The sequence below is a fragment of the Schistocerca nitens genome, chromosome 3, assembly GCF_023898315.1.
Source record: "Schistocerca nitens isolate TAMUIC-IGC-003100 chromosome 3, iqSchNite1.1, whole genome shotgun sequence".
In the NCBI taxonomy this organism is placed as follows: domain Eukaryota; kingdom Metazoa; phylum Arthropoda; class Insecta; order Orthoptera; family Acrididae; genus Schistocerca; species Schistocerca nitens.
In genome coordinates, this window is record NC_064616.1 from 453,076,634 (window position 1) to 453,095,083 (window position 18,450).

General features: G+C 46.5%; 1 protein-coding gene across 3 annotated transcripts in view; it reads right to left on the bottom strand.

Annotated features, from left to right (window-relative positions):
- LOC126248381 (uncharacterized) overlaps positions 1–18,450 on the bottom strand; it is a 597,430-nt gene that overhangs the window by 116,798 nt on the left and 462,182 nt on the right. For all 3 annotated transcript variants that reach the window (XM_049949322.1, XM_049949321.1, XM_049949320.1), the window contains one exon: positions 10,398–10,509. In XM_049949322.1, coding sequence (XP_049805279.1) covers positions 10,398–10,457 — 60 coding nt within the window. In that variant the 5' untranslated portion in view covers positions 10,458–10,509. The remainder of the gene's footprint in view (positions 1–10,397; positions 10,510–18,450) is intronic.

Below are 18,450 nucleotides of genomic sequence, written 5' to 3' on the forward strand. Positions count from 1 at the left end.
TTTCATAAGCTGCTCGGTTCTTATAATAACCCCGATAGCCACGGAGGGCAGGGGTTCGCATTGCTGGAAACCAAGTTTCCTGGAGAGCAATGCAGAAGAAAGGGTGAAGGCTGATAAGTTGGCGGAGCTCAGCTAGATGGTGGAAGAAACCGCTGCAGTTCCACTGGAGGATGGTATTGGCCATGGATGGGAAAGGCGTGAAGGGACTGGGGAGGCAGATTACGCCTCCGGGGCCCCTGCTGCTACTGAATCACCACCTGCACTACGGCCATCCATTGCATTCGAGGGACTGGCGAGAGCCAGGTCCTCAGCGGATGCCAGAATCTCCACCTCATCTTTGGACGCAGAGGGAGAAGGTTGCGGTGGGACAGGTGCCACCGCAATTTCAGGATTCTTGGGAGCCTTTTTCTTCGACTGCTTTGCTCGCTGTGCCTTTGGTGGTTCTGGCTGGGAGGGCGCCACTGGGTCAGTCTCAGGGACTGAAGACGACCGCGACGCCCTACGACCAGCGACCGGTGGTTGTTTGGCAAACTTGCGGGTGTCCGCTTTGGCACTGGGCAAAGCCTGGGATGGGAGGGCCCCAAGGGACCCCTTCCGGGCGAGAGGAGCCGAAGAAGGCCCACGCTTCTCCGGCTGTGAACGGGGAACAGATGTCCCCGGTGGTTGGGGAGGTGTTGCTCCTGAAGTAGATGGAGCAGGAGCAACAGGGAGTGAAGTGCCCCCCACAACCAAGGGGGCCGGTGAATTCTGGCAGAGCTGAGATCGAACTGGTGTTGCAGCAGCGGCATAGGTAGTCGTCATGGGTACAGGATGTAGCCGCTCATATTTCCGCCTTGCCTCGGTGTAGGTCAGGCGGTCCAGGGTCTTATATTCCATTATCTTCCTTTCCTTCTGGAAGATCCGACAGTCCGGCGAGCAGGGGGAATGGTGTTCTCCGCAGTTAACACAGATAGGAGGCGGGGCACATGGAGTATCAGGATGCGCAGGACGTCCACAATCCCGACACGTGATGCTGGAAGTACAGCGAGATGACATGTGCCCGAACTTCCAGCATTTAAAACACCGCATCGGAGGAGGGATATATGGCTTCACATCACAACGGTAAACCATCACCTTAACCTTTTCGGGTAATACATCACCCTCAAAGGCCAAGATGAAGGCACCGGTGGCTACCTGATTATCCCTCGGACCCCGATGGACGCGCCGGACGAAGTGAACACCTCGTCGTTCGAGGTTGGCGCGTAATTCATCGTCGGACTGCAGAAGAAGATCCCTGTGGAATATAATACCCTGGACCATGTTGAGACTCTTATGCGGCGTGATGCTAACGGAAACATCCCCCAACTTGTCACAATTTAGCAACCTCCGTGACTGGGCAGAGGATGCCGTTTTGATGAGCACAGAACCAGAGCGCATCTTTGACAAGCCCTCCACCTCCCCGAACTTGTCCTCTAAATGCTCCACAAAAAACTGGGGCTTGGTTGACATAAAAGATTCTCCATCAACCCGCGTACACACGAGGTATCGGGGTGAATATTCTCCACTGCCTGTTGTAGCAAGACGTTCCTCCCATGGAGTAGCTAGGGAGGGAAACGATCTCGGATCAAATTTCTTCCCGTTGAGGTTAGACCTCGATCGCTTAGAGACTGCTGGCGGAGGCCCACCAGCGAGAGACGATGTACCACGCTTCATTGCGGGTCATCCGCCCTGATGCCACCTACTCCGACCAAGGGCCCTCCCCACGGGCGCCACCCAGCCGCAGCAATAGCCACCTGGCAGGACGGCCATTGCCGGGAGTCCTGATGCCCCAAGGAGATGGGCATCTACTCCTTGGCATACGTGGGGAGTTAACGGCGCAGGCATCAGTAGAGCGATCCCTGTGTTGTCAGGGGGCTACAACCAAGAGGGTACATGGCGGCCCCACCACAACGGACTGGCTACCGTGCTGGATCTTAGGTGCAAAACTGTCCAAGGTCGTCGTCGCAGTTAAAAGAAACACTGCAGAGTGCAGCGTGGTAATCGCTCAAGAGATCGAAAAGGAGCGGGACACCATTGCAACGACGAGAAAGCCGGCTAAAGGTCTAATTGCACGACGGATACAGTGCACCATGTAAGGCGCCCTTCCCCAATTGGCTCGCTCTTCGGAATAATTTAGAAAGGTGGAGGTCAAACCCGTGAGGGGACCATCACATAAGGCCGAAACATGTGAGACTCCTTTTAGTCGCCTCTTACGACAGGCAGGAATACCGCGGGCCTATTCTAACCCCCGAACCCGCAGGGGGCGCGGAGGTAGAGCCCCCTGATGGGCGGAGGAGGCGGAGGGGGGACAGGATAGGGCTGAGGATACCGCGGAAGGAGTGGACACAACTGAGGCAAACGAAGTGGTCAATGGCACGGAATGGAGGCGGTCATACTTCTTCCTGGCCTCAGAATAAGAGAGACGATCCAAAGATTTGATTTCTTGAATCTTCTTCTCCTTCTGATATACGGGGCAGTCTGAGGATCTAGGCGAGTGGACGCCAGGACAATTATGCACCGAGGTGGTGGGGTGCATGTATGTTCCTCAGGAAGAGGACGTCCACAATCGCCACAAAGGGGCTCAGCCTCACACCGTGACGACATGTGCCCAAAGCGCAAACACCTAAAACAGCGCATAGGAGGCGGGACGTAAGGTCGCACGTCACACTGGTAGCACATCACCTTTACCTTCTCCGCGAGAACGTCCCCCTCGAAGGCGAGGATAAAGGCCCCGGTGTCGATGCGACGGTCTTTGGGGCCGCGCTGGACTCGCCGGACGAAATGCACGCCTCGGCGCTCCAGGTTGGCCCTGAGCTCCTCATCAGATTGTAGCAGGAGGTCACGATGAAAAATAACCCCCTGCGTTCTATTTAGTGCCAGATGTGGGACAATGGACACTGGGATGTCCCCTAGGCGGTCGCACGCCTGGAGCGCCGCCGACTGAGTGGCGGAGGTGGTCTTGATAAGAACGGACCCTGAACGCATCTTGCTGAGAGCCTCGATTTCCCCGAAGATGTCCTCAATGTGCTGAACAAAGAACATGGGCTTGGAGGTGGCGAATGTCCCCCCATCGGTTCGAGAACAGACTAAATAGCGGGGGAAGTACTTCGCCCCAAGCCGGCGGGCCTGTCCCTCCTCCCATGGAGTGGCCAAGGGGGAAAGGGCAGGAGAACCAGAACTAGAAACGGTACCTTTTCTTTTGAAAGACTCGGCCGCAGAGCGACCTGATACGTGGTGACGTTTCATCCGCGAAACGTCCGCCCCGATACCACCCACTCCGACCAGGGGCTCTCCCCACGGGCGCCACCCAGCTGCAGCAAGGGCCAACTGGCAGGAAGACCATTGCCGGGAGTCCTGGTGCCCCAAGGAGACGGGCATCTACTCCTTGGCCGACGTGGGGAGGGTGCAGCTCAGGTATCGGCAGTACGATCCCTGTGTTGTCAGGGGGCTACAACCTAGAGGGTACATGACGACCCCACCACAACGGGCTGGCTACCGTGCTGGATTTCTGGTGCCATGGAAAGTCCATCATGATCGTAGGTGCAGATGGGGACGCACTATGGGAGTAACTTGTACAACCCATCAGGCGTTTAGGCCCAATTTGAGGAATAGTGGGTATGGTTACAACGCCGTTACAATGCTGAGTGCGAAGGTCTTAGTGCACTGAGGACCAGTGGTACACCACGTAAGGTGTCCTTCCCCAAAAGGCTCGTACTTCTGTAGAATTTTGAAAAATGGAGGTCAAACCCCAAGGGGGACCATCACATGTAAGGCCGAAACGGTTGAAACTCCTTTTAGTCGCCTCTTACGACAGGCAGGAATACCTCGGGCCTATTCTTACCCCGGACCCGCAGGGGGAAAGGCTGTACGTGGTTACATCCCCATTTTGGAGAGGGACATCCTGCAATGCTCAATAACAAAAGCTACTCATCTATATCTGAGGGCTGATAGAGTTTGTTGCTACGTAATTGGTTTTCGGTTATGTCTCATATAAGTCACTACGGTATTGCTCGTCCTATTGTAGCTGTAACTTTATTTTGCATATTATTATTTCATTTTATTACCGGTAAGTCCAGAAACAAAACAAAAATTAACATAAATAGGAAGGGAATGATTGAATAATTTGTTTTTCACCTATTACGTTATTCAAAATCCATGATCAGAAAATGAATAACCAAATGAATGAAACGAAACTTTGATTGGCCGCGTTACATTGTGTAACTTCACATCGATACTACTGAACAGCCTCAAATTTTTGTTGCGTCTCGCGGTAAAAACACCTTCGTTAGTTCTCCACATGAAGCGTCTCGGTCTTGAAGGATTAACAATCATTGGAAACTCTTTTGCTGGTCTTTATTTGCGTAAAAAAATCGTATGGGATGTTGGGTCCTCCTTAACGCTGAGCACTTGTGTTTAATTTCTTCCCCAAATTAGTTTCAACGAAAATATCGCCATGATCAGTATGTACTCTTCTTTATAGAACATGCAAAATTAGCATCGTTACAAAACATCATTACATGTGTACTATTTGATTCTATTGTGTGAATAGTTTTATAATGCTTCTTTTGCTTTCGGGATGAGCCACTTTTGTTGCCGTTTTTTGGCACACAGCATGTCATCTGCAGCAGTATGAGGTACATATTAGGATATATGAACTTACTTACATCAGTGTTACGCTGCAGTTGTGTTGTGGATAAAAGTTCTGTGGGGCATTGAGTTGTGAGCTGACCTGAAAGCCAATGTGCACTCAGTATGTCTGCCGATGGGGGGGAGGGGTGGATGGATGGGGAAATGGGGGCTCATCCGAGATGTGGAGGCGACCTCGACTGCGGCTATCGAGCGTACAGGGTGCAGTAGTCTGCAAGCTGTGGCTCACGTCGGCACCAACGATACCTGTTGCATAAGTTCTGAGGTCATCCTCAGTTCTTACAGGCGACTGGCGGAGGTGTGAAGAGTGCTGGTCTCGCACGCGGGGTGCTGGCAGAGCTCCCAATTTGTAGCATCGTTCACAGAGTTGATCGGGAACCTTTGGTTTGGAGCCGAGTTGAGGGTCTCAACCAGAGGCTCTGTCGTCTCTGTGGCGGTATTGGCTGCAGATTTCTGGACCTGCGTTATCAGGTGGGGTTTGTAGGACTCCCCTTGATAGGTTAGCGGTGCACTACAGAAAGGAAGCAGCTACTCTGGTGTACTTGTGGCGTAAACTTTTTTTTTAGGTTAAGCGTGAGTTTGAGGTATTCTCATGAAAACTCGCCAGTCGATACGCATATAAGAAAATCAGACTGCGTTCAGAGTAAAGACAGTTCGACTGTAAGAATTCTATCAGTAAATTGTATAAGTATTCGTAACTAAATTCTCGAATTTACTGTCCTCCGGGAAAGTTCTCAATCTCAAATTATTCTTGGGACAGAGCTGGCTATAACCAGAAGTAGAAAGCTCTGACATATCTAGCGAGTCTTGAAATGTTTATCGGAAAGACATATTAGACGCTGTAGGAGGGGGGAGTGTTTATTGCAATCGACAAAAATAGTGTATCTACTGAGATTGAAATTGAGTGCGCTACTGAAGTTATCTGGTTGCGCATGACAGGTCTACGTGAAGCCAGGTTAATTGTTGGATGTTTTTACCGACCATGCCGGGTGCTATGAACGAGCTGTTCTAGGCGCTTCAGTCCGGAACCACGCTGCTGCTACGGCCGCAGGTTCGAATCCTGCCTCGGGCATGGATGTGTGCGATATCCTTAGGTTAGTTAAGTTTAAGTAGTTCTAAGTTATAGGGGACTGATGACCTCAGATGTTATGTCCCATAGTGCTCAGCGCCATTTGAACCATTACCGACCAACCGACTCCGCAGTGACAGTTACAGAGTCATTCAAAAGAAGTCTATGGTCAGTTGTGCATAAATACCCAGATCATCCAATACTAATTGGTGGTGACTAACCTACCGAGCATAGACTGGGACGTGTATGGATTCATTGCAGGGTGTACATACAAACAATCTTTTGAAGTACATCTGAACACGTTTTCCGAAAATTGTCTTGAGCAACTAGTTCGGCAGCCCACATGCAATGGACGTATCCGGGACCTTGTAGCTACAAACAGGTCGGACCTTATCGATGGTGTCAGTATAGGCCTAGAGACGGGGATTCGCGATCACGATATCATGGCGGCTATGGTTACAAAAGTTAATAAGTCAGTCAATAGGGGTAGGCTAGTATTTCTGCCAGAAAGAGCCGATAGGCAGTTGTTAGAATCTCACTTAGACAATGAAGTGCAATAATCCAGTTCCAGAATGGTGGACATAGATAAATTATGGGCAAAGTTTAATCGTATTGTAAATCGTACTCTGGACAAGTATGTGCCTAGTATGTGGAAGGACGGAAAAGACCAACAGTGGTTTAATAACGAAGTTCGGAAAATGATGAACTAAAAGTTGTTGCACTCTCGGTTCAAAATAGCACCCGAAGACGACCACGGGCGAAGATTAGCAAAAATTCGTGCGTCTGTGGAAAGATCTATGCGCGAAGCATAGAACGGCTACCAACATTATACCACGGCTATAGATCTGGAGGAGAAACCGAAAAATTCTTGTCCTATGTAAAATCGCTAAGCGGGTCTAAGGCTTCCATCCAGTCACTCGTTTATCAGTGAGGTTTGGCAGCAGAAGATATCAAAATGAAAACCGAAGTTTTAAATTCCACGTAGAAATCGTTCACGCAGGAGACTCGTACAAACGCACCGTCGTGTGACCATCGGACAGACTCCCATTTTGATGACACAGTAATAAGCATCTCTGGCGTAGAGAAGCAACAGAGGATTGAAAACAAGTCACTAGGTCTGGATGGAATCCCAGTTCCGTTTTACAGAGAGTACTCTAAGTGACTGGCCCCTTAGTTAGCATTGATACGCAAAATGCTAAGCGACTGGAAGAGAGCGCAAATGTCTCCAGCATTTAAGAAGGGCAAAAGAACGGACCCGCAAGATTTCAGACCAATATCCTTAACATCGGTTTGCTGCAGAATTCTAGAGCATATTTTGAGTTCTAATATAATAAATTTCGTAGAGACCTGAAAGCTCATGTCCAGAAATCAGCATAGTTTTAGAAAGCCTCGCTCAAAGGAAACTCGGCTTGCCCTTTTCTTACATGATATATTGCAAACTAAGGATGAAGGGCAACAGGCAGATTCCATACTCCTAGATTTCCGGAAAGCATTCGAAACGACCCCACTGCAGACTTAAGGAAGGTACGTGTGTACGTAAAAGATTCCCAGGTATGCGACTGGCTGCAAGACTTCTCAAAGTAATACAACCCAGGATTATCTCGACAGCGAGTGTTCATCGGAGACAGGGGTAACCTCAAGAGTGCCTCAGGAAAGAGTGATCGGACCGTTGCTATTTTCTATATACGTAAGTGCTCTGGCAGAGAGGGTGGGCAGAAATCTGCGGTTGTTCGCCGATGATACTGTGGTGTACAGGAAGGTATCTAAGATCAGTGACTGTAGGTTGATACAAGATGAGTAGGAAAAACAACCCCGTACTGTTAGGATATAGCATTAGTAGTGTCCTGCTTGACACAGTCACATCGTTTAAATATCTGAGCGTAACGCTGGGAAGCGACGTGAAACGAGACGAGCATGGAGGACTGGTAGGAAAGGCGAATGGTCGACTTAGGTTATCTGGGAGAATCTGTAAAGCAGACCGCATATAAGATGCTAGTGTGACCTATTCTCGAGTACTGCTCGATTGTTTGGGAGCCGAGCTAGGTCGGGTAGAAGGAAGACGTCCAAGAAGTTCAGAGTCGAATTGCTAGATTTGTGACCGGTAGGTTCGATGAGCATCCAAGTGCTACGGATATGCTTCGGGAGCTCAAGTGGGAATCCCTAGAGACGAAATTTCACAGAACTCTACTGAGAAAGCTGAGAGAACTGTCATTTGAAGCTGACTGCAGAACGATCCTACTGCCGCCAACATACGTTTTGCGTAGGGACCACGAAGATTGGATAGGAGAAATTAGGGCTCCTACGGAGGCATATAGATAGTCGTTTTTCCCACGCTCCCTATCTGCTAGTGGAACAGGAAAGGAAATGGCTAGTTATGGTACAGGGTATCCTCAGACATGCACCGTACGGTGGCTTGCGCAGTGTATACCTGTATGCAGGTGTCCGCTGGAGCGAGTTCCACTGTACAAGGAACTATTGTGACAGCGAAAGGACGCACTTCAGAAGACAAAACGCGACGAAATATAAAGTACATATTTTGCATCATTCTGAATCTGAACTTTTGACCTATATTTCGTTGTAATTTATAAATTACTAGTTTTCACATGAAATAAGGAATTATTTTGTTCAGCAGGTTGAGTGTATGTGGTTACATGTCCATTTGTAGAGGACTATACAACTAAGCTCAATAATAAAAATTGCTCTTCCATATGCAGAGGGGTGACAGGATGTTAAGTTACGTTTTTCTGTGGTTCAGACCAACTAAAAGCCGACAAACTAATATGAGTACATGACATTACGTTACAAGCTAATGCCCACCAAAAATTGTGTCCACAACACTATCGCAACTTCCAGTAGTATAACACGTGTTTAAGTTCACATTTTCATATTTGCTAACAGCAGCTCATGCCGTTGTAGATGAAATGCTGTATGCCGAAAAATTGCAATAAACATACAAATCACATCGTGACTCAAAAGTAAAAGTTATTATAAAACTAACCACACAATACAGCATCTGGAACCAAACAGTACACATGTAATGATTTTGTAATGCTCCGTAATGATGCTAATTTTGCATTTTTTAGAATAAAGAGTATCCACAGATGATAGTGATATTTTCGCTGAAACTACTTTAGAGAAGAAATTGTTTTGCATCAAGGCGGCCCACACTCATTATTGAAGCATTAAACTAGTCAACTATACACTAGACTGTTTCTACCACTGAAAGCGGTCGAGCTTTATCTCGTAAATAGAAACACTTCTGTTTACAAAGGACTAAAAAACTATGCTCTGATCTGGCCTAGATATCGGGCATTCTGAGTGTGCTCATAGCGGAAAACAAATGTGTCGCTGACAACAGCTCCAGGTGACAAATGGTCGCATGGCGCCAAAAAGTTCCTGCACGAATGTGCTTTGATTCCGAATGGTTTCCAAGACAGAACTTGACGTATCACGTTAGGGTTGTGCTGTTCCTATCTGCAAGATCAGATTGTTTGCTGAATACCAACACAGCAACAGATTCGTCATGCTCAATGTAGCGTAAATTTATCTTTTATTCTTGCACCTGTCGTCCGCGATTTTTCCTCTTAAGAGATGATTATGTTAATACGTCTACTAGATTATCACAGTGACCGAAACTAGTTCCTAGATCTTCTCCATATAGCAGCTATCTTGCAGTACACAACGCCTTTTTAAATACACGAGAAGTGAACTACTTACTGTATTTTTTAAGGACGATATTTTATTTACCTTCAAAATGCTTCAATGTTCATCTTCAACATGTTGAAGATTTTTCGTATATACATCCAATTTGCAACAACCATCGTGAAGAATGACTCCATTTACAAACGGAATGAAACAATGCTCGAAACAGTTCCAGTATGCGGATAATAAACACTGTATTACGTTAAATACAATTTAAAATGTCATGGAAATAATAAATCTACTGATACCACCTCTTTGCTATGACTCATGAAGTATCAAAATGCCAGACATAAAGCACTCCTCAAAATACAGTGAGTATAATCCACACCATAACAAAAATTATGGTAATTTTTATATCACTTTCCGTTGGCTTCGCCACATCATAACGAAACGATCACCTAGTATAAGCTAGACCTCGAGCTTTTACTACAGGTCACTGTCATCATAAACTGCAATCCAAAAAAATTAACAGAGAAGCAAAATACGCGTATATATGTCATCGTTTTGTTAAACCTCTGTTTCCGCATGTATTGCCTCACACGCCACGTAATCATTGTGTTACGGGCCAAAGCTGACGTCCGCTAGCGGCAGCTTCAGTCTATCGGTATTCTGAACTATTTTAAACTTGGTGAAAAGCACTTGGTTGTAAATTTCTTACTTTAACAAGTATTAACACTTAAAAACGCTTTAATAATGACGATAAAAGTGTTCAAGAGTTTATTATCGGCAACGTCTGAACTACAGCAATAACAATTTTGGTTCAGGTCATTTCTCTGAATAATTACTGTTCTTTCTAATGGGAACAGCATATATGCCACACGATGTTTAAAATCAGTTATGACTGCGCCGCGTGGATATGGCCGGAAGGAAATCAGTTTACGCTCTAAATGCTAATTTTAAAATAATTTGACTTGTTCTAATGTATTAATGGTAAATGTAACTATCAGAAAACGGTACTCACATAGCCAATGAAAGCGAACACGTGTGGGCTTTGCTGCAGCCATAACCTGTAGAAGCTCATCTGGACGACTGCACAGCGTCAACGTAGCGCTGAGGTCATGTGACACCCAAAACTGCAACAACAAACACGGAAGTATTTCTATTACGCTGGACGGCACAAGGCGACATTACGCGGAAAACAAACACTGACTGTAAGACATTGCCATTTCCGACGTCTCGGTTCTTCGGAACTACGCCTTACAGCCAATGAATAGGTCTCGAATGACAATCTTCGCAAACACCATGAAACTGCAGTAATGTGATACGCAATTCGAGACATACCTTTGTTCGGCTTTTACGCCATTATCGAGTACACTGCTAAAAGTTCCTAGACTTTTAACACGTCATATCTGGTACCGTCTTAAAATCTTAAAGACTCTTGTTTACCTGCTTTGGGCTGAGTTTACCAGAGATGACGTGTAAATGGCCTAAGAACTTTTAGCATAGTACTCGATAATGGCGAAAAAGCCTAAATCTAGGCAGTCCAGAAGAAGATACAGTAATACGGCCATTTAGGGGTTTATTCTTTTTTTTTAAAAAAAAAGATGAGATTCTCATAATCTGTAGCGTTTATTTCCTATGTTAATCTGAAAAAAAATAAAAGAAGTCATCCACTGTATCATCTAAACCTGCACCAACGTTTACGAAAATTGTGATATAAAAAATAATACATGTAACTGCTATTAACTTTATATCACAGATGAGGTATGTAATGACACAGTGAAGGCACGAATTCAGGGAACGATTCTGGGAGAGAGGGAGGTGGGTCACAGTTTGTTACTGGTCCTCCTCCCCGTCTATCAAGTGCAATCTGTCGACATCAACACTTCCAAGGTGCCACAGATGCCTGCGATTTATATGATTAACAATAAAAATTTTAGTATAATAATAATTTTGTTTACGTCAGCGCCTAACACATCGCTTTAACATAACCCCCAAAAACTGCAGCTCAGAGTTACACAGAATTTGAAGAGCACTCGTCCGAAGACATAAGCTTTCAGCGTGACATACAATTGATTTAATAATTATAATAGCAACAAACTCCCAAAGTTTGACAACGTCTTAATTTTTTAATGTGAAAAAAATCAAAGTGGGCATTCACCGCTAGGGTTGTGAACAACGTGTTTTTCAGACCAGGGCTACATAAACGTACAAATGGAGAGAATGCTGCTACTTACAGACACTTCGGTCTCCTTTTGGTGAAGACTGTCCATCTATTTTCTTTTCTTTCTTTTTTTACTTTGTGGAAGGTCTTTTCTACCTGATTTGCCTCACTCAACTTACTGTCATTTGGCAGTTATATCAGTTGACTCACGAACCGAGTCGAATTTATTGTTGGCCAGGGGCATGATTAGCTTGACTGTAGGGACCTTTATCCGGCTGGAACGTTATCTGCAGCCAGTCAGACCGCAGGGTCATCCACGTGGGGTCGTAACTGGAAAGTATCTAGTCTTCAACACAGCTTGTAATTTTCTAGAATCTTTGCCATTTTAGAGACTCGAAGTTTTGATGCTACTTTACTTTTTGCAGGCTACCTGAGATATGTGCAAATGGATATATGGAAAGTATAAATGCTTTTAGTATAATATCCCCCGCCCCCCCCCTTGGATCAGGGATCTGTGCGTGACACACAAATCATAGCTTTAACGATCTGTATATGATCTCATGTTTTGAGTACTCCACATGATAGGAGATCCGCCTCCATAGCTCAGTGATCAGCGTATCTGGCTGCTGTGGCCGGCCGGTGTGGCCGTGCGGTTCTAGGCGCTTCAGTCTGGAACCGCGTGACCGCTACGGTCGCAGGTTCGAATCCTGCCTCGGGCATGGATGTGTGTGATGTCCTTAGGTTAGTTAGGTTTAAGTAGTTCTAAGTTCTAGGGGACTGATGACCTCAGCAGTTAAGTCCCATAGTGCTCAGAGCCATTTGAACCATTTTTTGGCTGCTGTGTGGAGGATCCAGGTTTGATTTCTAGTACTGCCAGGAATTTTTCTTTGGTGAGAGGACTGGAACGAGGTACACTTAGCCCCATGCGTGTGTGTTTTTATAGCTTGTGGGTGCTCGACGGCGAAGTCATCAGCGCCCTTACACTTATTAAAGCAAACAAATGCGGCTAAAACCTCGAAAATGTTTCCACACTCATGCACTCCACATGCCTAAGAACGGTGGTCCAACAGAATGGCTATTCTGACAGACAGATACGCCATACATTCAGTTCTAAGCAAGTTCAACGCAGCGATGCAAATGAAGCTGTGAAAGGTACCCATTGCAATGGTGTCCTTGCCGTATTTTGCCTGCATGTCTTCAAGAATAGGGAGAATCCTCAAGAGACACGACATCAAGAGTGTTTTTCGGCCACCAGCAAAATGAGGAATTTGTTGTGTTCGGTCAAAGGCGATCTTGGCATCAGCAAACGTGGCGTATATAAGATCCCATGCCAACAAGGCAAATCTTATTATATTAGGCAGACATGCCCATCCGCGCAAGAACGTTGTGTTGAAAACCATCGCCATACACGCCTGCACTAACCTGATAAATTAGCAGTAGCGGAGCATTGCCTACACACAGGGCGTCGCATGTTTTACAAGAAGACTGAAGTTTTCTCCTCAGCGTCATCTTTCTGGTACTGTGTGCTTAAGGAGGCGATACATATCCGTACGGCGGACAATCTTGTCAACAGGGATGCAGGTTTGCAAATAAGTGCCGCCTCGAATCCAGCACTGGCTGTCATTAAATTAATACCGGAGAAACAAGAACTTTCGATGCATGACCCGTCGCAGGGCATGCTGAGATTTAATTCAGCTTCTAACCGCAGGAGCTTCTGGCAGCACAATCACTGCCCACAGCGCACGCGCGGAAGGCCTTTATGCGGCTCCCACAACAGCTCCCCCCACACATCGTGGACGAAATTACGTCCAAAAACCGTCTACACCGAGAGTGGATAAGGACAAGCAACCCGACGATAAAAAGAACATTAAACCGGATGCGGCGCCATATCAAGGCGGCTGTAGATGCCCACAAGCAGCAAGAGTGGACAGATAAAATAGCACGACTAAACGTCGAAGACGGCACCGCCGCCGGCCGGTGTGGCCGTGCGGTTCTAGGCGCTTCAGTCTGGAACCGCGTAACCGCTACGGTAGCAGGTTCGAATCCTGCCTCGGGCATGGATGTGTGTGATGTCCTTAGATTGGTTAGGTTTAAGTAGTTCTAAGTTATAGGCGACTGATGACCTCAGAAGTTGAGTCCCATAGTGCTCAGAGCCATTTGAACCATTTGAACGGCACCGCCTGGAAGGTAGTCAAAAGCTATCTGCGCCGATCGATGAAAATACCACCCTTACAGGTCGGTGCTGACTACTTTAGCCATCCGAATGCGAAGAAAAACGCCTTGGCAGACGCTTTCGCCGCTAATTTTACGCTGACCGAAGGCCCTGTGGACGCCGACCACTTACAGCTCGTCAGGGAGCACCTCCCCATCTTCCTGGCAGGGAGAGCTGATGACCAAGCGATCACACCAATCAGTTCAGCCGAAGTCGCTGCGCAACTTCGCACACTCAACAGCAGAAGGCAGGAAGCCCCGACTCAGTAACAAACACCCTGCTGATACAAGTACCGGCAACAGCAGCGGATGTTCTAGCCAATACATTCAACACCATACTGCAGTCTGGAACATTCCCATGCTGCTGGAAGCACGCAGCGGTGGTAGCTCTTCCCAAGCCAGGGAAAAACATCCACTTGACTAAGAACTACCCCCCTATGAGCCTACTGCCAGCGGTGTGAAAGGTGTTTGAAAGATTACAGATTCAGCGCCTCCACCGGCATATTGAAGACGAGGACATCATACGCAAAGGAACAGTTCGGCTTTCGCCAGGGCCGCTCGACGGTCCACCAACTACTACGTTTAATGGAAGAGGCGTTCTAAGCCATTGACCGACGCGAATATTTCGGCGCTCATCTGCTCGACGTGTCTCGTGCTTTTGATTCCGTGTAGCACGACGGCCTCCCTTACAAACTTCTTGTACTGGGGCTTCCGACGCCGCATGTGAGTCTCCTGCAGCGCTATCTGCAGGACAGGACGTTCACGTTCGGGCTGCTAGTGGAATTTCTACGGAGCGTCGAATATTCACGGGTGTAGCACAAGGCTCGGTCATTGGCCCGACCCTCTATTAGTTTTACACAGCTGACCTTCCGCGCATAGAGCCAATCAAACTGCAGTTTACATCCTGCAAAGGCGACGACAGATGGCCACAGACAACCTAAAGGAGTGGGCCATCAAATGGCGTCTATCGTACAAAGCCGAAAATCAGAGGCCATCATTATCACAGGAAGACACATTCCACCGGGAGTACCACCGACCTCTGTGCGTGGATGTCCAGTAGGGTAGAGTGCCAGAGTCAGATACCTTGGCGTCACGATAGACGAACGTCTGACGTGACGCCAACATATAGGAGAGGCGAGGGCGAAAGCACAAGATCGGCTACGGTTACTGTACCCTGCGCTAAACCCTACAACAACGCTACCTGCCCACTTAGTCTCATGCTGTACAAAGCAGCAATACGACCCCTATTGGAATGTGCAGCGGTAGGATGGGGAAACACAGCTGATACCAACCTATTCCGCCTTCAGACCATCCAGAACATGGCTCTGAAATTTGCACTCCACCTCCCACGAGATTTACCTCGGAGGACCTACACGTCTTTCGCCGACGTACTACCACTCAGGAGCCGGTTTAGGAAACCCAAAAATTTCTACAAAAACACAGGGCAAGCGAGAAATCCACACGATGGTCAGACCTGTTACGGCTTGAGTAAGCAAGTCGTAACTCACGAATCACCTCAAAGCTCCAGTGCAGAGCAACAAAGTCAACAAAAAGAATTTCTCTAAGAAGAACACACCAACCATAGAAGGAACAATAGCGAAAGGCTATTTAAGACTTCTATGGAACCAGGAGCTGCGCGGTAACAAAACCGCTGAGCATTAAAACTGATGCATATCTCCGGTAGGGGGTACCAATAGCGCCGCTTTCCTCCGCAAACCCGTTAAGAGTATTTGCTGTCTTACGTTATTCTCTTGATCCTTACGCGAGGTATCCCATTGTGGTAGCATAATGCTCGCACAGGTTTCTTCAGATATAGGTTCTTTAAATTTATCCAACAGCGTTTCAGGAGAACTACGGGGTCTTTCGTCCAACGATTCCCAGCCGAGTTCAAGTCATCTGGTACCTCATTCTCCAGGAATTCCACACCAAGAAAAACTATTCGATAGTCACTCAGGAATAGTTTCAATACTTGCAAAGGTTGGGTAGTTTACCGTATTGTTCGTACAGACAAATTTATGGTAAATAAAACAATATGAACCATAAAGAAAGATGGCTTACGTTCGGGCTTCCAACCAGGATTGCATTCCGTTGCCACTAAATTCCATAACCCGTAAACCGCATCACACAGGCGTGGATTTGGATTTCGGTTCTTAATAACAACATATTATCATTATTATTTTACTAACGCATTTTATACAATTTGTTTAGGGTAGTGTATAGTACATCGCTTCCTCATAACTTCCAAAGAACTGCATTTCATAGCTTCTGTCAAAAAATTTGAAAGTAACTATGTCATGCAATTGTTTTACGAACTATAACAGCAACAAAGCTTCAAAAGTTTGACAACTTCACAATTTATACGGCATAAAATCGAAGTGTGCACTCACATCTATCAGTATTTCACTTACCTCTAAGACTGCGAACGTAAATCTGCTGGCTATGGCCGTGCGAACATATGGGCAGAACGCTGTATGTTTATGCCGTTTTCACCTACGTACGATAAAGTTTTTGTGTTATTTCTCTTAGTGCAGCATCTTTCTCCTTCTGTCCTGCCTTCCCTCAAATTCCTGTGATTTGTCTGTTACACTTGTGGACTCACAAAGCGAATCGTACGCTGACGGAAAAAAAATCGCTACACCAAAAGATAATAAATCTAAGGTAACGAAATTTTGGGAAAACAATTGTCTAGGTAAAACATTTAAGTGATTAACATTGCAAGACCAAAGGTTAATGAATGCGCGAGATAAGCCATTGCAAATGTGAAATACTGGCACATTAATTGCCAGTGTAACTTCTAAACTGTTGAATGCAAGCATGCATGAAAACGTGCATGCATTATGTTGTGCAGGTGCCGGATGTCAGTTTGTAGGATGGAGTGCCATGTCTGTTGCACTTCGTCGATCACTACAGGGGCTGTTAATACTGGCTGTATATAACGCTGAGTTATCGTCCAATGGTATCCCATATGATCTCGATTGGAGACAGAAATGGTGACTGAGCAGGCCAAGGCAACATGTCGACATTCTGTAGAGCATGTTAGGTTACAACAGCAGTATGTGGGCGAGCGTTATCCTGTTGGAAAGCACCCCCTGTTATGCAGTTAATGAATGGCAGCACAAAATTTCGAACCAACAGACTGACGTACAAATTTGCAGCCAGGGTACGTGGGATAACCACGAGAGTGGTTCTACTGTCATACGAAACTGCACCCCTGACCATAACTGCAGGAGAAGGTCCAATGAGCTTAACACGCAGACAGGTTTTGTTGCAGGCCCTTAACTGGTCTCCTTCTAACCTACACACGGCCATTACTGGCACCAACACAGAACCAGATTTCATCAGAAACACGAAAGACCTCCACACTGCCCTCCAATGAGCCCTCGCTTGACACCAGTCAAGTGGCAAATTGCGATGGTTCGGGGCCAATGGAATGCACACTACAGGGCGTCGAGCCCAGAAATGTCCTTGAATTATCCAATCTGACACAGTTCGTTGTGTCACTGTCCTGCCAACTGCCGCTCAAATTGTTGCGGCAGATGCAACACGATGCGCCAGAGCCATACGCCAACACGATGGTCTTCCCTCTCGGTAGTGCTACGTGGCCGTCGATAGCCCGGTCTTCTTGCGACCAAACATTCTAATGACCACCGTTGTCAACAATCATGTACAATGGCTGCTGCCCCGTCTTTCTGAAGTATCGTGGAAGGAACATCCAGCTTCTCGTAGCAGTGTTACATGACATCGTTCACACTCAGTGAGGTGTTGACAATGGCGTCTCACAACTTTCGTTTACATGAAATGTACCTGTAGTTGCGAATATGGACTACCATCAGCTGTGTGATAGAATGACTACAGTAAAAATTTGTGCCCGTTTTGGACTCGAATCCGGATCCCCGCTTATCGCGAGCAGTCGCCTAACCATTTATTTTTATTTTTTCGCGAGTGGTCGCCTTAATTTTTTTTTTTTTGGAGACAGGTGCTCTACCGCCTTTGTTTAGATTTAAACAGGAACAATAGAAAACAGAAAACTACCTTTTGTTGGTATTACAAAATGAGATTAACAATTTCTTTATACATATGTTGTTGTTGTGGTCTTCAGTCCTGAGACTGGTTTGATGCATCTCTCCATGCTACTCTATCCTGTACAAGCCTCTTCATCTCCCAATACCTACTGCAGCCTACATCCTTCTGAATCTGCTTAGTGTATTCATCTCTTTGTCTCCCTCTACGATTTTTACCCTCCACGCTCCCTCCAGTACTAAATTGGTGATCCCTTGATGGCTCAGAACATGTCCTACCATCCGATCCCTTCTTCTAGTCAAGTTGTGCCACAGACTCCTCTTCTCCCCAGTTCTATTCAATACCTCCTTATTAGTTATGTGATCTACCCATCTAATCTTCAGCATTCTTCTGTAGCACCACATTTCTAAAGCTTCTATTCTCTTCTTGTCTTAACTATTTATTGTCCATGTTTCACTTCCATGCATGGCTACACTCCATACAAATACTTTCAGAAACGACTTCCTGACACTTAAATCAATACTCGATGTTAACCAATTTCTCTTCTTCAGAAACGCTTTCCTTGCCATTGCCAGTCTACATTTTATATCCTCTCTACTTCGACCATCATCAGCTATTTTGCTCCCCAAATAGCAAAACCCCTTTACTACTTTAAGTGTCTCATTTCCTAATCTAATTC